The sequence below is a fragment of the Necator americanus genome, chromosome II, assembly GCF_031761385.1.
Source record: "Necator americanus strain Aroian chromosome II, whole genome shotgun sequence".
Classification (NCBI taxonomy): Eukaryota; Metazoa; Nematoda; class Chromadorea; order Rhabditida; family Ancylostomatidae; genus Necator; species Necator americanus.
In genome coordinates, this window is record NC_087372.1 from 650,000 (window position 1) to 674,851 (window position 24,852).

General features: G+C 38.7%; 2 protein-coding genes across 2 annotated transcripts; both read right to left on the bottom strand.

Annotated features, from left to right (window-relative positions):
• Positions 1 to 8,120, bottom strand: RB195_016488 (uncharacterized protein; the record flags this gene model as incomplete). Its single annotated transcript, XM_064183046.1, has 12 exons — positions 1 to 595; positions 951 to 1,108; positions 1,164 to 1,348; positions 1,816 to 1,957; positions 2,301 to 2,411; positions 3,103 to 3,204; positions 3,260 to 3,413; positions 3,476 to 3,594; positions 3,733 to 3,872; positions 4,346 to 4,485; positions 7,864 to 8,011; positions 8,078 to 8,120. The coding sequence occupies 12 exons, from the start codon at positions 8,118 to 8,120 to the stop codon at positions 1 to 3; spliced, it is 2,037 nt and encodes a 678-aa protein (XP_064038927.1).
• Positions 8,121 to 13,356: 5,236 nt separating this feature from the next.
• On the bottom strand, positions 13,357 to 24,111 carry RB195_016489 (uncharacterized protein; the record flags this gene model as incomplete). The annotated part of the gene is made up of 12 exons (XM_064183047.1): positions 13,357 to 13,951; positions 14,484 to 14,860; positions 14,929 to 15,113; positions 15,510 to 15,651; positions 15,742 to 15,852; positions 16,236 to 16,337; positions 16,396 to 16,534; positions 16,592 to 16,710; positions 17,562 to 17,704; positions 18,035 to 18,174; positions 19,885 to 20,062; positions 23,985 to 24,111. The coding sequence occupies 12 exons, from the start codon at positions 24,109 to 24,111 to the stop codon at positions 13,357 to 13,359; spliced, it is 2,358 nt and encodes a 785-aa protein (XP_064038928.1).
• Between the last annotated feature and the right edge of the window lie 741 nt (positions 24,112 to 24,852).

Consider the following 24,852-nt stretch of genomic DNA (forward strand, 5'->3'; position numbering starts at 1 on the left):
TTAGGAAAGCCAGCTGGGTGACAGAACCACTTCGGATGCGATGAGCTTCGATTCTATCAAAGGCGAAAGCGCATATGGAGAAAGTACGACTGCAAAGAGGAACTGTGGTGAGTAGATTATCGGAGAAAGCACGAACGGTGAAAGAATAAGAGGAGACCCTGCCATAGGTGTCAGAATAAGTGGATTGAGAACCATCGGCGAGAGTATTACTGGTGTGAAGACCTGAGGCGAAAGGATGAAAGGTGAAAGCACGAGAGGTGAAAGTACAATGGGGTTGAACACACCAGGAACAAGAATTAAAGGATGCAAGACAAGTGGCGACAAAATGATTGGTGAGAATATGAGCGGATTGACAATAAGTGGAGATAAGACACGAGGTGAGAGAACTAGGGGAATAAACACCCACGGTGACAGGATGATCGGTCCTAGTACTGCTGGTGAGAGAGTGATAGGCGACAGAACTAACGGCGAAAGAACTATAAAGGTGTTCGAAAGAGGAGCGGAAGCGAATGTCAGTGGTGTCATGATGAACGGCGATGACACGATATCCTTTTGGCGGACACGGAATTTCTTCGCTTCTGCCAGTGCACGAATACTGAAAACACAACTACAAATTGTAGCCATGAAGAAAGAATACAGTCTAAAGTAGCACTCGCTCTGAAATGGAGCGAGAAAAAATCAATTCAGACCCAATCAAACTCGCAGACCTCTAGGAAAACAGAAATACAGGCGCTTATGCTTCTATTTAAAGTACAAGCGATTAAGTTGCTGCTACTTCTGCACCCAGATTTTTCTGAGTTTTTTATCCATAACAGCAGCGCTGTTTTATAACCAGTTGACTCTTTAGTGAATTCTGACAAACACACCCAGGAAAAATCAAACGACTGCCTTACTTAATCCGGAGCTTAAATATCACCCCCTCGTTTTCTGGAGCTAGGAAGGAAACTCACTCCTGCTCTACAAAATGGTCCGGATCGTCTCTTAAACGACGCATTTTCTTGAACATTCGCAACGAATCCGTTTTTTTGTAGGGAGAATCACCTCCGTAGACTAAGTCCAGTTGTTTAGCATCTAAGAACGCATAACCCTGTTTGTCCAAATCGTCCTTCTGAAATACAATGAGTACAGTAAGTAGATTAACGATCAGTAGAATTCAAACTAACTTGTTCGTGAGTGTAGCTTTTATCAAGAGCTTCAAATGTGTTTATCTTTCGTTTTTCAACATCGCCAAATATGTCGGTAACGTTCTTTTTCGTGAAGTAAAGAGGTACGCCGTCTTTTCCACGCATTTCTCGGTCTCGAGCTTCTTTTTGCATATCTTCTGCTTTGTTTACTGCATCTGTGACGCCTGAAAATGGGATACAACAATATTTGGAGAATGTAGTATCGAGTTTGTTAAGCTGTACACAAAGTTGTTAATATTTGGAGATTTCTCACCATCGCCTTTCCTTCTTGGAAAATAGAAAGAGAGCTTGTGTCAGAAGTAGAATAATTACTCAGAAAATAATATTGGTATAATTGTTTGGTCAGAAATAAAAAAGGTAGGAATCCAACTGTCAAAACTTTTGATTATATCTTGTACGGCTTCTGGCAAAAACTATGCAACTAACCATCCAGAGAATAATGCTTATGAACATGGGAGGAAATGCAGACTGTTCCTTCCTTTTTCTTTCAATCATCTTCAAGCTAATTCTTAAATATGAATAGAATGTGTGCAAAGAAAGAGAAACACTTATTCTATCAGCTATATCCTTCTCTATCACTTAGTTTCAGCACTTCCACAAACAGGTCAAATATTGGAAAACGTTCACTCACCTGCCGCTTCCACTATAAAGTCCAGCCACGCTTCCTGGTCTTTATTTGGTAATTCTTTCAATATGTGCGGCAGAGACATGACTTTTTCAAGTTCTCCACCGTCTTGATGTAGTGAGAATAGGGACGGAGAGAGGAGGTTAAACTGAAAGCAGAGACTTGAGGACGAATTGACAGGACGAATTGATTGTGCATTAAATTTATTACAAATTTTTATTCAAAAGAAAGATGAAAAGTTCAAGTAGGATTTTCAAAAATACATTATTTGTGTGAACACAAAAAACTGAAGGATGTGTAAGGACTGTAGGATGTGTGTGTAGGATGTAGGATGTGTGTGTCCTCATCAGGATGTGTAATAAATAGATGGCCAAGATTACAACCTGTATCGCTAGATTCAGGGATATGGTCGAATACTTGGGCACATGAAGGGAATCCAATTAGTTTGGAATCACTTGCAGAGACATATTCTCAGCTACAGAAACTCATACCAAGTCATTGTCGTCCTGTTCCGGTACCAAGCTCAAGAAACGTGGCGAAATAAGTTTCAGCGTCTTCTTATCAAAGTTCGTGACATTTCTGCCGGTAGCCATCAGAGCCATCTAAACGACACTAACATAACTGGAAACAAATCTTGGTTTTATCTAAAGTTCTAAATCTGAAGTTTCTTTAGAACACACGTTAATATTGAATTATTAATTTAATAATTTATATAATTAATTAATAATTTATTAATTACTGAAAGTGAGGGAGAGATCATGGTGATGGAAATTCTTCTTTTTTCATATTTCTCATTTCTCTCTACCTATTCGAGTCCAAAGTTCTTTAAAAGAGTTAATAACTTAAACAAGAGTATAAGTTTGATTACTATCACTTTTGCGAAGTGACATTGCTTTCCCTATGTGCTATAAGAGAAAGATTTGGCGATACATGATATTCCAGGTCTCACGTTTTCTTTTCCTTAAATCTGCGATTTCTTTGCGTTGGATCAAAATGCATACGCTTCACAAACTGTTACGTAGAACTTTTATTATGCTGTGCCGTTTCATTTTTCGACATTTACACCCTATTGTGAGCTCAAAAGTGTTGGAATGTTTTTAATTCGGTAATAAGAATCTTATCTCCTATTGGCGAATCTTCCGAGTAAATTGTTAATTAATTGATTCCGGTTTTCACATTTTAATTGCAGATAGTTTCCGCAATGGAGCAATGCAACTAACCTCAAATTCTACCTTCGTGTATAGTTTTAGCGTTTAAAAATAGCAGACAAGGAAAATAACAACTAAAAGAAACCTTGATCGACTCCCGTACTATTCTCATGGGAATTCGGATTTCTTCACGTTTCTTCTTGGTCAATTTCTTCTGTTTGGCAAGATGGTCGTCTTGCAAATTCATCTTAAACAGTCGTTTGAGTTCTTCGCTAGACACTATCTGCTCCCTAATTCCCTACCTCCTTCATTGCTAACGGTTTTCGTGGATCTTGGAATTCGTCAGGAGTGTTGTCAATCATCTGACGTAATCTTTTCTTCAGCTCTTTACGCCGATTCTTCTGCTCACGTGCTTCGGCACCAACGTTTTTGATTCGTTGAATAGCTGAGCGCCAACTAATAAAAAAAAACCTTTTACAATTTGAAGTAATGTTGAAGCAAATTTCCCATTAGCTCACCCTTCGGTGCCTGGTTTATCCTTGAGTTTCCTCATAGTTTTTGTCATCTGTCGGGCTACCTTGGAGAAAAGAGTCTCATCGTCTGCCGTGGTAATATCGTATGACTGACGGTTAATAACCTTAAACGGATGAATCTTCACGAAAGAGGAAAGTTTGCCGAGAATTGTTTCTCATTAAAGTCACTCATGTACTTCTTGACACTAAAAGGAAAAAGCCAAGTGAAATCGAAAAACAAAGAGTTACATAGCTACGCTCACCTGTCCGGACTCCCTCTTTGACCTACTCATCCTGAATCCTCCAACCCACTCGCGATTCCTTGCTTCCACAAAAGGTTTGCTGTTCGTTGATTCCACAGCTATCTTTACCGGTTTATGCTTGATTTGATTGGTTTGTTTGTCTGAAGACGTAAAGAGTTAAAAATGTAGCGCAAAACATAAGTTAATAAATAAATGACGAACAGTAAAAGAAATAGTAAATTATTTGAAGTAAATCTAAACAAATGGCGAATGTTAAAAGGATAGGAGAAGTAGATTGTCTCGTTTTTTCCATGTGGCATATAAACAAAGTCATAAATTCGAAACTAGTGTTCGTTCCTAACGTAGATCTAATCCGTTATTTTAGAATAAACCTAGCTCTTACATCTTAACGTGCTCAAACGCTACTTTCTAAAGGACAGTCCTTGTGGATAAATAATGTTCTAAAAACTAAAACTAATTTTCTCTTTTCTTGTTAAGCAAACACAAATAGTACATAATGCACCTAATTGTAATTGTAAAAGAAACGCAGCGTTTAAATACACAGAGAAATATTTCATATTCAGAATTATATCAATAAAATAAAATTGTGACTCCTTATTGTTTTTTTTCTCACTTTTAACTATCCGAATCCGCTTCATGTGCTTGGTTCTGTCCAACACTTTCACCACACATTTAGCATGATCTGGCACTGTATTTGCCATTTTCGAGCATCGGTGCAGCTCGTCACGGTGGTTCGAATCCAGCTGTTCTAGCCTAAAAAAGTTAGTTTATCCCGTGAATGACATAAAATTCTATATATCATCTAGTACATCAGATCTAACTGTTGCAGAAACAACCTTGCAACTGTTTAGGTATAGCAATCCAAAAAATTGTTTTTTTCCTCAGAGGTTAGGTGATTAAAAGTTTATTCTCGGATATGCTGGTAGAAACGGTGCTTTGATGGTATGCTGTATGGTGTAAATGACATCAGTAAAATGAAAGCAGAAGAAAAAATAAAAACGCATAGCATAACATGGAAATCGTGCAAAGGAATTCAATGACCTTACAGAAATTTTGAAAAATTTCGTTCTAACATTTTCAAGGAAGGGAGGAAGGAGATGGAGGGAAAAGAGGGAGGGAGGAAATGTTGATCGCTCCTGTGTTCTACATTTTTATAAAAGTTTCTTTACGGGGTCTTAATGGCCCCACTTTTTTAAAAAATAAATTATTGCAAAGGTACCCTTTTGAATTTTACACCATAAATCATACAAGATTTCTTGGAATATTTTCTCCTAAAGCACTCATGAAAAAAATTTCTCGCAAAAATTTTCTTCTGTCTCAAAGCACCTGACAAATTGAACTCAGCAAAGACTATGCGATGGATATGTGGCAATATAAATTACAATTTCCCTGCGGACTTGGAAACAAGCCAAAATTATCGTCATTTGACATAATCGGCGCATATAATCAAGGTTTCGTAAACAACTATCTGAAAAAATGTACTAAACATTGTAAATAGTGAGTAATCTTTTCTGATAGAACAACCGAGTAATTATTACAAACAATAATTATCATTCAGGTGTAAAATGAATGTGACTTTGCAGAACGTTTTGAATAATATGAATCCTACAATTCATTCAGAATAATTACCATCAGTTAGTGCTCGTATTTATTTATTTATTCATTTTTCTATTGAAAACACCTGTAGGTGTGCCATAAAACAAAAAAAAAACAAGATGAAAGAGAGCTCACTAGAATTTCGCCTGAATTTTGCACAACAAGGCTGGTCCTTCAAAGCATGAGGGGTGTTGGGTTGGCAGGTCATTTAATTTTCAGGTCGGGTCATTTAATTTTGATATGTTCTCACAAATTTCGTTTAGTTACTAAGTTATAGAATAACCATTCTTGAATCTTTTCTAAGTCTCAAGTTGTCAAGATGTATCTTTCCGAACTTTATCCCGATTGCCGACATCGCTCTTTTCTCCGCGATCACTCCGTCGCCGCGTGTGCACGTGCAGTCGGTGAAGTGATCGCTAATGCACAAATACTGCACCTGATGTTTCTATCACTATGCAATTTGCCGACGAATGGGAGAAAACACGCTAGGATCGGACGAAGAATCCGGAAATTCTACGGGAAACTGATAACCTGTTTGTAGGTGCTGTCAGATTGGGTCAAATAATTCTCCCAACAGAAACATTTTGTGCGGCGTTTCCGTGTCCTATTCAGTGTCCTAGCAGATAAATGGCGAGAAATATTTGATAAATACACTTGTTGTTGGCACAGAAGGGAAGTACTATTTCTTTTGGACATTGATGTGAGTAAACTGTGTAGGTTGGGCGATCAAAGGCTGATTAGGAACTCAAAATGGTTTTTTTTACACTTTATCTTAGGAAACCGTTAGGATTTGAGCTGATCATTGTCGTCGATTTGGAAAACTCTTAGTTAATTTAAAACAGCATCTTATATTGTTAAGATCATCAGATTAAGATACTTTGAATTAAATGCCGAAGTTTGTGAAAAAAAACACTTTTGAGCATCCGATTACTACATCACGGTAGCAGAATCAGTTGTTGCATTAATTCGAAGAAATAGACTTGCAAAGAATCTGCTTGGGACTAACATCAGCACTTCCTTGTAGTTCTGCTGAAGAAATCGTGAGCATGGAATTTTGAGAGTTTCATGAAATTTTTCTAAGGCTTCAAAGTAGGTCTATCGGTTATCAATTCAAACAAATAGTATCAACCATTAAAATATGTATTCATATGTATTTTCTTATTATATATGTATGTATTATACATATGTATTCTCGAAATCTTCCGAAAAATTCACCAATTTCAGTTAAACTATTTGAGAATTTAGATTGAGAATTGACGCATCTGAGGATTTCACTGTGGAAGCATCTGTCAGAAACCAAATCATTCAGACGTTTTGCGAAACAAAGATATCTGCCCCGTTTGAAAACTTCTTTCACATCCACAAATACAATAAAGGCTGACCTTCTAGAAACTACAGCAGCCATCAGCCCCGACAGTGCCTGATTCATCCATTTGTCGAGCAGTTCTTCAGTGGCGGTTTCATTGATGGGAAGCCGCAGGGTTTTTCCATCCTGATAAGCGTGTTGAGTTGGCAAACCAGTTGGTTCAGTGCGGCCCAGGGATTCTGGAAGATTGACGTGCTTATTTCATGACCTTCGGCAACTGTCAGTGAAAAAGAAGTCAAAAGCTGTCATTTTATCCTCAAATCAGCGATTTTCTTTAGCACCCATCTCCAGCACTTTGGTCTCAAGTAAATCTCAAAAGAAAGCTGGACTTGTGGTGTTTTACGTAGATTTTCCCTCTTCTTTCTTTGTTACCGAGAATTCATCTGCTCTTTTTTTCAGTATGGCAACAGAATAAATTAAAAATGTTGTTGGATTTATGTTTAAAAAATTGGAACGGTCTATTCGCTTTCACGACATTTTATTTGAAATCTAGTAATCGTTAAATAGGTGTTTGTCAGAAATAACATGGGTAAATTCCAGAAGTTTCTACAAGAAATGGTTCCAATTTCACATAAAAAACCTCGTAAATCCAGTTTCTTCCTATTGTTACAGATGTTGAAAATTGGATGAAAAATGCAGAAGCATCAAGTTTCAAGATTTTTCAAAGTGTGAGCGCTAAAAATTTCAGCACCAAATGTCACCATCAATAAAATTTTTCGCCCTCAAAAATCCAACTTGAGATTTCATTCTAAATCTGCGTCACAAATTGGCAATGTCTCTAACGTAGCTGCAAAGGAGAAAGGAATGTTCCTTGTGTCGCTAACATTTTGTTGTTAGTTTTTTAATAGGACACAGAGCAGAGATTATCTAAATTATCCATTTTGGATGACTTATAGACTGCAGAACGTACACAGAAAGCTGGTACTCTACTACTTCTGGAACGATAAATTGATAGCATTTCATTGCAACGAATTAAAGCTTCCAAATACACTATGCATAACATAACATGTGTAATATTTTATATGCCATCAAAACGGTCTGTATTAAATAATCTGTCAGTAGATTCTACAATAGGGAAAAAAATATTTCCACTACGAGTCTAAAATTTGCTGTCATGTTCCCAATTGTTCAGTGAAACTGTGCTCAATTTGGAAGTCCCTGTACAGTACCTTGATGGATTAAGCTTTTCTAATTTGTACTTAATTTGTATTAGTAGTTCTCGGATTTTTCCAATTAAGTAAATCTCGCGCATTCGATGGTAAAGTGGCATAGACAAGTAGATTTGAGTGACGTGGTCGACAACAGAAACAACCGTTGCTGGATACCTCCATAACTAACATGGAACTATGAATGTGGTGAAAAATTCACGACAGCTAAACAAACCTGCCGCAAGAGTCGCCAATAACAGCAACAATATTTGAGGCATTCGGAAGAAGCGCACAATTCCAATGCAAATCGGTGAGGATAAGTGACGGGATCCTACCGTAGCTTGCGGTAAGTGGTTGTTCACACCGTTTCTTCTTTTATATTGACGAAATGCCCGCCTGTCGGCATAATCAGCCGAATATCATTCACGTTCATCTTCATTGAGTGCAGAAGACCGCAACGTCGCACATTCAGTGTCTCTCGATTTTCACGTAACAATGCGAACCAACGCGAAATTTTGCACCGAGAAAGATCGCCGATCTTGGCGAAGCGCACTATTTGCGATCTGTAATTTTTCTTTTACTATTAATAAGTTCGTTTGCGGAATGAAAAATGAAAATAGCGTTTCCAAAGCAGGGAAACCTTTCCTTAAAGCCATAGGTTTTTAAAAGTGCAAATTCCTTGCGAAACCTCATGACGTGCTTAAGATATTACGAAAATTCCCATTTCCCTGGAAGGCGGCGGTGATCTTCCATTTATAGTTCATGCTTTCGGTTCTAGACATGTAGAAACAAAGCAAAAAAACTATAAAAGAACAAGATAATTAGGATTTTACCGTATGCTACATAAACCAAATCGAAGCCACCTTTGTGAGTGCAGAAACCGTGACACGATTTGGATGAAATAAAACATTTTTCCATGCAAAGTTTTTATTTTGTCTATTTTTTTTTGTTCACATACACGAACGGTGCACCAGAAAAGAAAACACATTTCTCTGTGTCAAAACACTCAAGGAAGAATCGGTAAACTCATTGTCTATGAGGCCTGGCGCAGTCTTTTTCGTGGCGGATACGCGTCAAACATTTATCCGAATAAATGTGATTTATTTGAAAACATAAGGATCTCGTATCGAGTATATTTTATTCATGTAATAATTTTATTTCTTTCAGTTTTTCATAAAAACTCGAAACTCTTTGTTTGGTGATTGAACGGGAATACAAGAATTTCTCCTTTGATTTCGTTTTTCTCTGACAATATCCATACAATATAATTATCCAATTCAACTGAAAACAAATGAGTTCCATACCATAGATCGAAGAACTTGAAGATGCGACATATCGTCGTGGTTGTAGCAACATTTTCTCAGACATGCCATTCAAATTTTATTAGAAGTGAGAAGCGTGGTCCTGAAACAGCATCCTACGAATGTGACCTGCTGAGGGAATCTGCGGGAAAGGCTAGCGATAGGGTCGTAGATTACGGGATCAGGCGTAGTTCCGCTCATCACTCCCCAATCATCGTAAGAAACGGCGTGGGAAACACTTTATTTTCAACGAAGTACGTGAGGACGCGCTTTCGTGTACACGTTCCGGCTCACTCAGCAGCCTATTCATTTGTTTCACTTGAATAGGCCGGTGAGACGAGAACATTAATCTACGACCGCTCTTACGTGGATGCGGGCTGTGCACAAGCGTGGCGCCTGGGGCAACTGAAATCGTCGTGGAGAAAAAAAAACGGCGTCTTTCACGTCGCATCCAGAAATATGCAGCATCATCTCTAGCGTTTCCGCGAATTCTCTTACCACATCAGGCTTGTGGTATGCTGTCTTTAAGCAAATATCACTTTTTAGAATTTTAGAATAAACAAAACGGAAAAAAGTCATAGATTTTGTTTAGAAGTTATATGATGATATGCATATTTTGACTAGTATTTGGAAAATTTTAATTAAACAACAAAAGAATTACGGTGTACACACATATGAATAAAATATAGAGAGCACCGTGTTAAATTGGATTGAGACATTGGTGAGATTTGCGCTTTAGATAGATTTGATTTATTTATATTTTATATTATTATATAAACAAATATGTTATTATATATTTAAATACAAATATTAAGTAAATAAAAAATAAATAAAATATATTATTATATGTTTTATTTATTTTTATTTATTTAGATAGATTTTCTATAACGGAGTTCTATGCAGTTTCGTTCCTTAGATCAATCAATTTATACTAAAGTCGTTGACATCTTTTTTCAGATTTATTTTAAAGGAGTCACAAGTTGTTTTGAAGTGATTTGGAGTTCCAAAAGAAAGAACTGAAAGCCTATTGTTACAAACAACGATCATTTTGACTTTGACTCGGTGGATTTGTGAAAAGATTACGTTTACGAAAGAAAGAAATTGGAACGTTCTCACCCAATATTCACTTAGCTGCAGTAACACTGAACATGTGCTATTAAAAAAAACTACTCTTGACCAAATAAACACAGGTCATAAACGTTACCCGTCGTTGGAAAATTTCAATTATATCAGTGGTATAACGCTATTGACATAATACTTCATTTTTAGATTTAAAATGAAGTAAAAGGTTTTAAATCGTATTGTAATAAATAGTTAAACGGTTCGTTTTAAACCATTTCTCAGTCCCCGCGTTTTTCAGCGCTCCTAGCATCAGCTGAGCAGTAAGTAAAAATTCTAACTGCTTACATATCTACTAATCCAGTATTTTCATTATTCTCTTACAATATTACAATATTTTCAAAGTAAACACAATGAATCAAAAATTTGTCGGGGGCTATATAGCTACCTCTCCAAATAAAATCCCTTCATAGCGATTATGTATATTAACGATAAAAGCAACGTTAAACGCATCCTCTGTAAAGAGAGGAGATGGCTTCCGGAATGCTTTCACGGAAGTATATAGAAGAATCTAAAAGGAAACTCCAAAAAAAAAAAATTTTGCCGAAATTGAAAATTTTAATGAAAATGAAAATTTAGTCGAATTGATGTAACCTTTCCAGCTTGACGAAATCACATAAACATTCGAAGAAAGTTCGTTCCTTGTGCGCTCTTAAAAATCACTTCCTTGTACGAATGTAGGCATTGGAGCGTTCACGATAAGACGGCTAATTCGAACTGATCGCAGCGGCGGACTTGGCATCACACCGAGGAAGGATCGGTTTTCAGCAGGATCTCCAAAAGACGTTGTTCATGGAAAAATTGATAAATCTTGGGTGCTCCATTCACGCTCAACGGGAAGGACACATCTGAATATATCAGGTATGCGTATCTAGGTTGAGAGGAAAGTATGAACGACCTGAGCTCAAGTTGAGCAGGAGGAAAAAAGCTGCTTCGGGAGAGTATAAGTGCATCGAGGATAACAACGTTCTTCTTGTCTTATCGTATACTGGAAGCTTCAGGAGCAATGGAAAGTGCGGTCAGCGTCATTGAACTCTCCACCGAAATTATATGCTAGGAATGTACATTTAAATGCGAGTGAGGGAGAGAATTAAAAGTTGCTCCCACGTCACGAATGGAAGACTAAACACGCTACAACCTTTGCCAAGAAAGGTTAAATAAGGAATTCTGGACCGTGACAAGTTCCAGAAACACCGATTGGATTTCACGCAGTATTACATTCACTACAGGAAGGCTCCAGATCCGTTGCTCAGAATTTCTCACTATGTTTTTTGAAAGGGAAATTTAATGTTCATCGTGTCATGCACGGAGGGAGAAAGCACGAGGATAAAAGCACGAGGCAACTCTGGCAAGCGATTGGAAACGATAAGGAATGTAAGTACTACTAGCACCCGTTTGAGCTATTCTCGACCTATGAGAACGACGAAAATAAGGAATACTGGACCGTGACAGCGATAGGTGAAAGGGAAAAACAGGTAGTATTTGATCTGTGAAAAATAGAGATCAAATCTGTCGGAGCTTCCGCAGCGTAGAGGAGGTTTTGATACGTTTTGAACGCATCCGTTCAAATCATGCACGACCCTCCGTCCAGCCCTTCATCCTAGGGGCGGCAGGCGTATTCACATAACGCGGAAAATTTGACTCAAACAAATTCTCAAAATAAAATAAAAATGTAGACGTAATTGAAGTGCGTGGAAAACCATCTTGTACTGTTCTCACACACATTCCCGTCAGATTATTTGTACACTGATTTATCCACTGATTGTACCCAACAAAAAATCTGCAATCGCAATCGCCGTAAAATCGAACACTTCTCAAATATATTACCTTGATCACCTTTACTCCCGTTGATCTTCGAACTGGTCGAGCGGGCGCCAGTAATTCTTCCATTTGTCCCGATCGCGTGCCAGAGTAGCCCAGTGGTTCCTCCTTTCGCGTGGGACACGAAGAGCATCATATTTTTCTTTGAAGGACTTCGTGAAGAAATCTGACCATCGGGTCGGCGGTCTTCCTGTAGTGCGCTTAATATCGCGGGGAACCCAGTCGCTCAGGGCTCTGGTCCAACGGTCGACAAATATATTACTATTACAAATTATTTTAGAAAGAATAGAAGGGGAAAACCAGTTCTCAAATTAGACTCTTATACCAATACATTCATTCAGTTGACAATTCACACACAATAACTTAATCCACCATTGAAACGGTCTCTAACACAGATTTCTGATATACAGACACTGGATCACATTGGAAAGAACATGGATATTTACTGAACGGAAGGGAACTAAATACAAATTGAATTACTTATAGTACATTCAAATTAGTAAATTATCACAGGTACTTGTAGCAACAATGCAAAATACACAAGAAAATACACATATACACACGAAAGAATTGAAACAATCAAAAATTTCTAGACAGTTCTCTTTGTTGTTCTGTAAAAGTCTGACTAATATAAGAACTGAAAGATTGAAGATGACTTATCAACATATAAAGCTGGTGTTCGCTTGAAGAACATTGTCCGAAAATAAACCGAGGGAATCTGACTTCATAAGCCCGATTTGCTAGAGTTGTGGGTTATCGTATAGCAACAACTTCCCTTTCTGGCTTTGCTAGTATCCAGGATAATAGCCAAGCCAGAAAGGACAGTAGTTAATAATCCACAAGTCTAAAAATTGGGTCTCTCAAAGTGTTAATGTGGTTTTTGTTCCTGTTTTTCAGCAAAATATTTTCAGATACGGAATTTTTTCAAAGAAAAGTTATGAGGGCAGTGATTTATCAGGGGAATTTCCAATCATAATGAAATAAAAAAAGAAAAATCGTGTTTCGAAATGCTTCATTCGAATTTGGAAAATCGATCGCTTACCGTACTTCCTATCATTCTATCTGAAGGATTATTCGAAAAGTTTTTGTTGTTGCCAGAATAGAAAATGGAAATCTTGAAGAAAACAGTGGTGTTAGAATCTCTTGCCCAGAAAATTGCGCTTATTCCTGATGATCAACAGTACAACATTGTTTTTGTGTAATTATTCATAATATTGAATAGGACACGTTGAGAACGTACTTGACGATTTTCATATAAAAGTAGGAACATTAGTTATGAAAGCCAACTAGGTGATAAAATTACTTCTGAACATATGAGTTCCGACTCGATTAGAGGCGACAGGGCATACGGGGAAAGTATAACTGCAAAGAGGTACTGTGGTGAGTAAATAAGTGGGGAGAGCACGAATGGGGAGAGAATTAGTGGAGATCCTGCCATAGGGTTCAGAATAAGTGGATTGAGAACCATTGGTGATAGTATAAGAGGTGAAAATACTTGAGGTGAAAGAACCAACGGAGAGAGTACCAAAGGAGTGAGAACAAGAGGATTGAACACACCGGGAACAAGAATTAAAGGATGCAAGACAAGTGGCGACAAAACGATTGGTGAGAATATGATCGGATTGACAATAAGTGGAGATAAGACACGAGGTGAGAGAACTAGGGGAACGAACACCCACGGTGACAGGATGATTGGTCCCAGTACTGCTGGTGAGAGGGTGACGGGCGACAGAACTAACGGTGAAAGAACTATAAACATGTTCGAAAGAGCAGCCGAAGCGAATGTCAGTGGTGAGAGGACGAAAGGCGACAGAGCGATGTCCTTCTGCCGTACGCGGAATTTTTTCGCTTCTGCCAACGCACGAATACTAAAATTATTCGCAATTATTCTAGAATATATTGAAACAGTAAATCTGATCATAAAAGCACAGATTTCTGTGCCAAATAGCAATTTTCCAGATTTATTCGATTTGTTTCAGTGAAAGCATTCATAAAATGTTTTTTTTTCCAGCACATTTTAGACTTCGAGAACATGCATTGGCATAGGGCGTTTGTACATCCAGTGAGTGTCGTAAGCAAGACGTATGCAACGCATAAACTTCTCTAACGTTGCATGGCCAAAAAACAACATTAAACTTGAGCTGGAGCACTTATTCATGTTAAGGTTTGATTGAAACATAAACTGAAATAAATATATAGGAAATGAACACTGAAATGTGCACATCTTCCCTTCTTTGTCGACATGTCGACTGACAGTTCGAAAAATGAAAAACAATGTAAATGTTTGGCCAACTTGGCCAACTTGAAATCACTTTCTTTTCTGGAAGGAGCTTTCACCGCATGGAAATCAATAAAATCAGCGCTAAAGCTTGGAGAAGTCGTCAGAAAGCAATTACGTACTCTCGCTCCACAAGATGATGAGGATCATCGTTTAATCGGCGCAGATTCTGGAATAATCTTAGAGAATCCGATTTATTGTACGGTGATTTCGGGCCATACACGAGTTCCAGCTGATCACTATTGAGGAAGGCGTATCCTTGCTTATCCAGGTTGTCTTTCTGTGACACAGCAATTAGATCAACAGTAGGGTCAAAACGACATGAAGCCCAGTACGCAATTGCATACGTGGCCACTCTCGAGGCGTTTCGGTGGAGCGTAGCGGCTAGGATCGTGGTGAAACCTTTGGTGGCATCACCTATCGTTGCAGTTTGCGACGGTCCCAACTCGGTCCCAACTGCTGCCGCTTCGAGCGCGTACGCAAATGCACCGAATCCGAACTGCACTCGTGATTCATGTCGTTTTGACCCGACTATACATCTCAAAAGTAATAACAACAATAACAAACCTGTTCAGCGGTGTAACTCTTGTCGAGGGCCTCGAACGTCTCAATTTTCCGCTTCTCATAGTCCCCGAATAGTTCTGTGACGTTCCCTTTGGTAAAGTAAAGAGGGACACCGTCTTTTCCAAACATTTCTCGTTCACGTTCTTCTTTTTGCTTTTTCTCCGCCTTATCTACTGCATCTGTGACTCCTGGATATAATATATAACGGATATAACATGGAAGATCATGTTGTTATCTTAGGTTTATCATGCTTGAATTTATTTATTTATTTTATTGTTATTATTATTTTATTATTTCATTTATTTTATTTTTTTATTATTTTTTTGCTCATTTTTTTAAATATTTCTTTGTGCTTTTCATATCATTTTACTTCTCGTTGCTCCGGATCAATTATTTTGTTTTATCATATGAAAAATACCATTTGTTTCAATAGTTTGATATTAATCACAGTTAAGTGTTTCGTTCTCCTACTACAGTGGTCTTTTTCTGTCACTTTTTGTTTTCACCTCTGTTCTTGTAAGACGTGAAAGTGTTTAAGTTCCGTATATTTTGATGTTTTTATGCGAAAAAAAAATTATTCCCACCAGCTGTTTCTACAATAAAATCAAGCCATGCTTCCTGATCCTTGTTAGGTAATTGCTTGAGCATTTGGTGTAGTGACATTGCCTTTTCAACTTCTCTACCCCCTGGATGTATGGAGAATAGCGAAGGGGATAGTAAATTGAACTGAAACGTAAAGAATGAAGAGGAGAAATGCAAACCTACTTATCGCTAGTCTCAGTGGTATAATAATCGATTCGTAGCTAAACTACTCACCAAACCATCCTCATTCTGCTCCGGCACAAGGCTTAGGAACCGTGGTGAAATGAGCTTAAGTGTTTTCCTATCAAAATTCGTCACATTCTTCCCAGAAGCCATCAAAATCGTCTGCAATGACGGCCAGAATCAGAAATCAGATGCGCCAACTTCTAGAACTCTTATTTCCTTCGATACAGGGATTCAGGGGAACATACATACACTTTCCTTGTCACGCCTTCGGGAAATCATCGGAAAATCTACATATTTCCGAGGCTCGAGTGAAATGGTGTCTTGTTGGTTAATGCAAAAACTTATCAAAAGTGATCGTAGAAGTGAAACTGCCCTATTGCGAGGTCAACCAGTAAGCAAAATAGGGCCCCACCAAAAAAAAATGTGGGTTCGATAAGTTTCAATAGTTGTAGAGGGAATTCGCTTGCTCAAAACTGTTACACCGATTGCGGACTATCTAAAAATACAGACCTTCAAGCGATACTAGAAAATCAACAAAAGACCTTGATGGATTCCCGCAACATGTTCATCGGAATTCGGACTTCTTTTCGCTTTCGTTGCGCGATTTTGTTCTGTTCGTTTATCTGTTGGTCCATTGTTTCCATCTGGAACAGGTGAACTTCGATGAAAAGATCAAGTCATACCACCAAGGCTAAAATTCACCTGCTTTACTGCATCCTGAAATTTATTTGGAATGTTGTTGATCAACTTTCTCAGCCTCTTTTTCAGCGCATCTCGACGTTTCTTCGCTGCTCGAGCCTCGGCTCCCACCAATTTGATGCGTTGAATCGCTGATCGCCAACTGCATCAGTGAATCGAGGAATAAGTCGATAGTTAAGCAACTTTTCTTGTAACTGACCTCTCTGGACCTGGTTTACTTTTGAATTTTCTTACAGTTTTTGTCATCTGTCGTACTATTTTTGCTACAAAAGTATCATCATCAGAAGTTGGTATGTTGTACGACGATTGTTTCACTACCTGAAAAGCGAATAAACTTTCCATTCTAAACACCAAAACAAGTAATCTTTTCTGCTAAGATTGGTCACAGAAACGGGGCGGGTTTAGCACATTCCGTAAGAGGTCTGCTGTGGCCACACGGCGGATAGGTAACATTTTAAAGGCATCACTCCACGAATCTGAGGTGGTACGGATTTCATGTGGAGTATTCGTATATAGGAATGGGAGACTAGGGAAAGGGGGGTGATTCCGTACATTTCTTCTTAATTGTCGTAAAAAACCGCCCGGAAGATACGGCTTCAGGCGTTTTGGCGCACTATTTTCTACAAGGAGTTCGACTGGAGCGACGCCAGCCTTGTGCGGCGCCGTATCTTCCGGGCCGTTTTTTACGGTAATTAGGAAGAAATGGACGGAATCACTCCCCTCTCCATAGTCTCCCATCCCGTATACGAATACTCCACCTGAAATCTGCACCACCTCAGATTCGTGTGGTGATGCCTTTAACATTTTATTGTATTGTTACGTTTATTGTTACGTCTAACATTTGATTTTGAAGCATATTTTGATCCGAATCAACCTTACATCCCTACGGGGTCGACTAATTGGTACCAGACTTGCCTGAGAGGATAAAAACACTGGCTTAATCGTCGACTGGCCCCTCGGAAGTCTTTTTATATGCTGGACATGCGTTCGTAAAACTCAGCGATTACGAATAGCAGTGAAACGCGTTGGCCAGGCCTAAGCTGATTCATGCACCGGAGACTTTATCCTTTATCTTTCATAATAGAAACTATTTGTAGGAATCAATGGTAATGGTACGGACAGAATGTGATTGGAGTAAGGGGCAAATCAAGTCAAAAATCCTTCTTCACCTCTTGTAGACTCCTTTTCATCCTAGCCAATCGGAAACCTCCCACCCAATCCAGTTTACTAGACTTTCCCACTGAATTTCCTCTCTTTCTGTTCAGAGCTATGCTCGACAGTCCACTTGTCGAAACGTAAACGGGCGGCTCTTCTATAAACACAAAGATTTTGGATATTTCATTGTTCATACATTTAGATAGAAAAACACTAAGAAGGAAGAAGAAGATCTATACCACCAGAAAATGCAATCTTGCAGGGGTTGTCTATATGTAGGTAAAAAATGACATAATGACATACTATGGAATAATTGACTTGTTGCAATTCAAACTAATATTAACAACTAACTGCATCAATATTATTTAACTTCCCAGAGTTTCTAAGGTGAAGCCGAAACGCAGTCCTCAAAAACTCAGTGGCCAAAGAGTATACCATTCATGAAGAGAAATATTTATGAACAGAAATCTAACACATTTAGACTCACTTTTTATTATATTCACCCTTTTGATGTGTTTGGTCCTATCCAGTAGTTTCACCACACATTTCGCATACTCTGGTACTGTAGCAGCCAATTTCAAACAGCGATGGACTCTTTCGCGATCGTCCGAATCCAATTGATCTAACCTAAAACAGAATCACCCGCCATGAATCGCTTTCATAACGTTAGGCCGTCTGAGCTAATCGTCCTTATGTTTGATTTCACATTAATTCATTCATTTTCCTCCAAAAATATCATGTGAGGGAGTTTTTTCTATTTTTTTTTTGTTTTTATTTAAGATCATTGCTCTAAGAAGTCTTCAACGGGTCAAACCATTGCACTACTATTTGCCTGAGGAAAAAACTGTAGCAATAGCTAAATACAACCGCCGTTTCTTAACCAGTTCCTTATAAAAAAAAGGAGTTTGAGACACGGATATCAGAGCGTTGCTTTCTTCATCTCACATCCAAAAAAGGAGTAAGCCTTCGTCACGATTCCTAGTCGTGCACGAATGTCTATGCGATGACTCGAATACTGCTATATCCTCTTCTTTGTCGTATCTCACTTGACTGCTTTTTACTAACCTCTTTTTCAATTTCCATATATTCATGGATGTTTGTTGGATTTTTTGAAAACAGGAAGCAGCTCCTTCCACTACAGAATTTGGAAAAATATAAAAAAAATATAAAATAAAATAGAAAAAAAAGACACAAGCGAGTATGTTAGAAGCAGCAGTTGTGAACAAAAGAAGACAACGAAGAAAAAAGAAGTTACTTTCACATGAGACTTTAATAATTTTGAAAAAAATCCTTTGTCTCGGAATAACTGAATATCCCCTACCGCAAAGACACACTGACTATTCATGTAACATCACTTTCGTGCACTTTACGCTACGTAAAAACGTACAACAACTATGTTAGGTGTTTTTTGTTAACCGAATAATTTTTTTGGGAATTGAGTTTTTTTTTGAGTTGTTTTACTTGACTGAGTAGTCCTCGAATCACTTTTTGTTGAGACGCTTGCATATTATTCTTGGTGAGTTCACTTCCGATCATTCAAGCAAAGATCAAAGCAAAGTGCAAAATATCTGGGTGAGGAAGCCTCCACCCTCCCTATTGACACATCCACGGCGTAAGGGAGTGCTAGCTCATCTGTAAATTAGATAATCTTTCCAATAAAAAAATTTGAGTAACTGTAATGAGGGATTGCGGACGTTTTTTTTAGGATAACCTGCTTCTTCTTAAAAAGCTTCCTGAAAAAATTCAAGTCCAAGTGTGTTTCTCTCAGTACGTTTTGTGAGATTAGAGGAAAAACCATTAGCTGCAGTTGTTTGCTTGTTGTTCAAAGTAACGCCACTAATATGATAATAGAATTAAGAGATGAACTCTATGTGATTTAGAACTGGAAATAAAAGAAAAGAACAAAAGATCCTAAAAAGCAAAATGGATATGGCATGTAGATTAAAGTAAAGGAGAACCTGTTCAGATGAGAACCCATGGGTGGATCCACATTTGATTATGAACTGGCTGTGAAACACGCTGATGCAATGGTTGAAGGATTCGAAATTAGGTAATCGAGAAGCTTTCTTAGTGCCAGCCAAGACTTTCATCCTCTCATGGTCTATTAATTGGTTCCAGACTAGTCTGGGGGGATAAAATACTGACCTGACACATCGGCTGACCCCCGTTAGTCATTGCAACCTCAAACGAAACTTCAAACGATTCTGAGTTGAAATCAAAAGTGTAGGCGCATATACAATGGGATCGGTCAACGCCGTGCACCTTTTTCTTTACTAGGTCCCATTCTCGATCTGTTTCACGAAATGTAACACAAAAAGAAAGCAGAATTGATCATACCTTCTGGATGCAATAGCGGCCATCAATCCTGAGAGTGCCTGCGTCATGAACTTGTCCAGCAGATCTTCAGTGGAGGTCTCGTTGATGGGAATTCGCAAGGTATTACCATCCTGGTAAGCGTGTTGAGAGGAGAACAAAGCTTCCGATTCCTTATTGGCTCGAGATGAAGGAAGTAGAACTGTAAAAAGGACTTAACTTTCAGAAACGTCAAATGTGGCACCACTTCACTTTCGTTTTCATCCCAGTCAATCCACATACAACTCAAAAGAGTACTTCTCCATTTAATTTTCACTTACAGCCGAAAACGTGGCTTTTCAGTTCGCTTACACACTAAGTTATCCAATTGGAATCTTTAGGTAAAGGTAGGAATAAAAACACACATTTGACCACAACACTAACCCTAAGGTCTGTGCAGATCGTTTATACTTTTATAAACCTTTTAGATTCCCCTTTTAGAGGAATTGAAGTGCTTAGGTGGAAGTGCTGACTCTTCTTTCAAGTGAATTCCTTTTTTTTCACCCCACAACTCTTGCACGGCCATCATTTTCTTATTTGCAGGCCAAGTCACGCAGTGCTTTTAATTGCGACATGAAAAGGGTCGTATCTAATCTCTCTGTCCCTCTCGCCCTCTAATGATTCAACTGGGATCGAAGCTCCCTCCTTGTTCCTGATTTTTTTGGTTTTCTAGTGGACTTTTCCTTCGAGAACGGCAAAAAGCGGTATTGCATTTAATCGAGATGGCGATAATCGGCGCAAGAACACAGCCTCAAACGGGACCGCAGATGAAATTCAACTATTTCTACGCATATCTATAAGAGCACTTATTTCATAAACTTGGGATTTTCACAGAAAAGAAACCGGTGTGAATTCTATAGGAAAATTGAAGCGTTTTTTCCTCAAGATCACCAGCGTTTTAGAACGTCAAGAAAAGAGAGATCCTGACTCCAGATCTGACTAACAGAAACGAACGGATTGCGGATCGTACACGAGCGTCGAGCTACAATGAGAACAACCGCGAACATTGCGCTTTGTGTCAACGACTTCATCACAATTGTTTTCCTTAATTGCCCTTATAAAGTAATTAGATCGGTGTAATCAAACACAAGAGAAACATTCCTGTGCAAGAGCAATGAATGTGAATAAAAAGGTTCGTTTTTCGTCGACGGTTGAAGATCGGGGATCGCTCTCGTATATTCCATGAAAAGCAAAATGCAAAATTCTAAATTAGGCAGATTCATGCGTTTTAAGAACAAATCCAGTGACTGCGACTGACTTCCATGAGATGCAAAATACAAGGGAGAGCAAGACATAAAAAGCAAGATTTTTCTTTCTATGGTTTTTTTTTTAAACTCTGACTGACTTTATCAATTGAGAATAAGCAATTGGTACCACTCACACATGACCTAGGCGAATTGAGGGTAGAAAAAAATTGGGAAAAAAGGTGCTGGATATCGTCATTAGTGTTATTTCTGATTTCGAGTACAAACTTATGACAAGGAGCAACTATGTACATAGTTGTTCTTCCTTAATTGCCCCTATAAGGTACTAACTGCTAATTAGACTTCTACTGAAGTAGAATAGCCAAGAACGCTTAAAAAAATCATTCAAATACGCAAATGAGCACTCTTCAAGAAGCTGCGAAACGTGTCGAAAAAAACGTGTTCTTTAGAAAATAGTATCGGATGTAAAAGGTCCGTGATCTGGCCATTGGGGATCTCAAAGGATCAACTACGAATGCATATGTGAAAGACTGCTTCTGATCAGTAACATCCAGGTTATGCAACATACCTGTTACTACAGAACACAACAACAACAACAACGGTCCCCTGCTCATCCCACAGCAGTGACAGTCACGCTCAAGCAAAGTCAGGGAAAACTTCTGGCGGAACTTACGGGTAATGGTCGTCCACACTGCTTTGTCCTTTATATAGATGAGTTTTTTGCCCGCCTCACATCCAAAGTCGGAATAGCATTCGAAGTGCAGATCTCTTCGTCGCGCTGTCTCCACGACATCGATGCTGTTTTGTTATTGCTCCCCTGGTTGGCGACGCTTCAAACCATCCGAATGCGGAAAATAATCGCCGCAAAAATTTTGAGGTTAGGGAACACAGGAAATACTAAGTTATTAAACCAGTTTTGTCGAACACGACTAGTTGCTAGTTTGTTCAAGACGACGGTAATTTTCATTTTTTGGAACCATGCCCTTCTAACATAAAACACGACAGATTTCCGGCTGAATCGCGTCGAAACCCCGAAATTCTTCCGGTACAATTTGAATTTAAAAAATGTTTGCTGTTCGGAAAGTCAATTAAAACTGAGAAATTAAGAAGGACAGCGGAAATTATGAAATGTAGAGTGTAAATATTGAAAAACACGAACATTTGTGGAACTGACCAGGAGAACGTTCGACAGTCACAGCCAGTGGTTGCGCCAGGAGTTATGCGTTAAAAATAAAGTTATGATGCGATTAGGAGGTGATTTTAAGGATGAACTACCATAAAATGCAAACCTAATTGGCAAGGATTAAGCGCAGGAGTGGTGAGGATTTTGGTGAGCTCAAATTTACAATTACAACTTTGCCCAAAAGAAACAAAGAAGGTGGGATTGTAGAGACTGAGTGCGAATCCCCTTCTCAACTAACTTTTAAGGTAACGAAAAGAAATATAAGGTCAAAACAAGATTCTGATATGAAAAATCTTCCTCGAAACACTTTCAAACAGTTTTCTCGGGGAATGAGGTGAAAGGACCGTCGTTCGAGCACACATTTTGACGCGCAGTCAAAATAAAGCAGGCAAAATCTGTCTCTACAACTCTGCAAAATTGTATAGCATGAAATCTCCTGCGAAATTTCCCTTTTTTTCTTTTCCTTTCTATATTTTTGTTAATCTCCTTGTTCAACACGTTCAAAATATACCCATTTAATTTCTTTAAACTGGATAAAAAACCTCGTTTCTGTCAAAGATTGAACGCGACTCTTTTAGCAAAACCGACGATATCGCGTGCTGCACCCAATCCAGGCAAATATCACTGTGCATCTCATCAAAATAGACATTTCCTATCTTTGAAGCAGCATCATTCCTCGAAACTGACATAGTGAGGAAATCCGCTGGAGAAAAGCTAGAGATGGGGTTGTAGATTGCGGGATCCGGAGTGGATCTCATCTCTTCCTAATAGTCGTCAAAACGGTGTGGAAGACGAAGTTTCTACGACGATTTCAGTTGCAACGCCCCACTCTAGCGCATGCGCCGCATCCACGAGCGAGCGGTCGGGCTTACGAGGTCTCTTCACCGGCCATCCAAGTAAAACCAATGAGTACTATGTTGAGAGGACCGGAACGTGAACATAGAGGTGGGCTGACACGTACCTCGTAGGAACCAAAGGGGTCTCCACCTCGTTTTTTTCTACGAGAAATGGGGAGAGAAGAGCAGAACCACCCCGGATCTCTCAATCTACAACCCTATCTCTAGCTTTCCCATACTACGTCAGAATTCGTGGTATGTGACCTTTAATATTAGGGCTACCCATACAGTTCCAATATACTTACATTTAATTCTATCTTTAATCGACTATGTAATCTTCATATCGTTATCCCGGACCTTTGGTCATCTCGCTGCTAGTTTCAACTTTCTGTTCATAAAATTTCATTCCCTTCGGAAAAATATGATTCTGGATGAACTCGCACTTCATCAATATTCTTCAAATTTTTTTTTAAAGATTGTTTTATCGCTCGGAGTAAGTAAAAATTAGATGGTGCTATGTCTGAATAATATGAGGAATCTATTAAAACCTTCTAGTTTAGCCGCTTTGTTTTTTCTTTGGTTTTTCCTCCCCGCGGGGGCCCCCCTTTTGGGATATACACCAATACACCCTGCTTGTGAACCTTTCCAATTTCTTGAAGATGTCTTTGGACCGTTGACCGAGTAGTCTGAAGAGCGTTTGTTATTTCCTGAATACTCAGTTTGGGCTCAATTTTTACCAGTGATTTCAAAACGTCATTATCAAACCCAACAGGGCTTCCACTTCGATCGCTATCAGACGAGTCAGTCACTTTAAGTCAAAATCACCGCTGGAAAATTTTTTAAAACAGCGTTGGCACCTACTGACTTTCAACACGTCTCCATATGCGTCAGAAATTTTCTTTGTTCCAACCGTCGCATTAGCACCCGATCCAAAATGAAACAGCATGTAATAAAGTAAATGTTCTTCATTTGGTTGATTGTCCGCCATTTTACTGCTGTGTACTAAAAAGGTTTAAATTTAATTGTAGCAAGACTTATTGATACAATACATAGGCAGATCTTCAATATATTGTATTGGTTGTGAAGGAAATGAAGTCTAACTCTTACGGTCTCTTACGGTCTTAGTATTCACTCCGAAATCACTTCTTCAATCACTTATTCAAATATTACACAATTTCGTTTCACATGAAACTTTCCAATATGGCCTTTACGACCATCGTCCAGCTCCCATCCCATCTCTCGACTCACTGTTGGGAAAACCTAAACGCACGCTCAGGAAGTCGATAGTCTTTCAAGTCAAAAATGTGTTAGTGCTCCACGCGTTGTATAAAGCCAAGGACACCATCTGTTATGTTTATCTTCCGGTGTTCTCTGAATTGAACCAACAACCTGTGTTTCCAGTTTTTGATGTAATCCAATTCTTTTGTTTCGTGCTGGGTTTCTCTGCATTCCAAATTTTTTTTCGGTTCTCTTCCAACAGCTGGTCAGACGGATTTCTTACAACGGCTCTTCTTGAGCTTTTCAACTGCATCTTTGTATTTACACTAATGCTTGGAGCTAATCGGAAAATTGACTGAACAATAATACTTATGATAAGGCGCTTAAATATAGCCATTTGTTTGAACAAAGTGAATTGACTGATCCAGCCTCTTCTCAGATTCCTTTCTGCTTCTCAGTGTCCATAGATCCCTCAAAACATTGATACGTGAACGGCCTGATTTGCACTTGG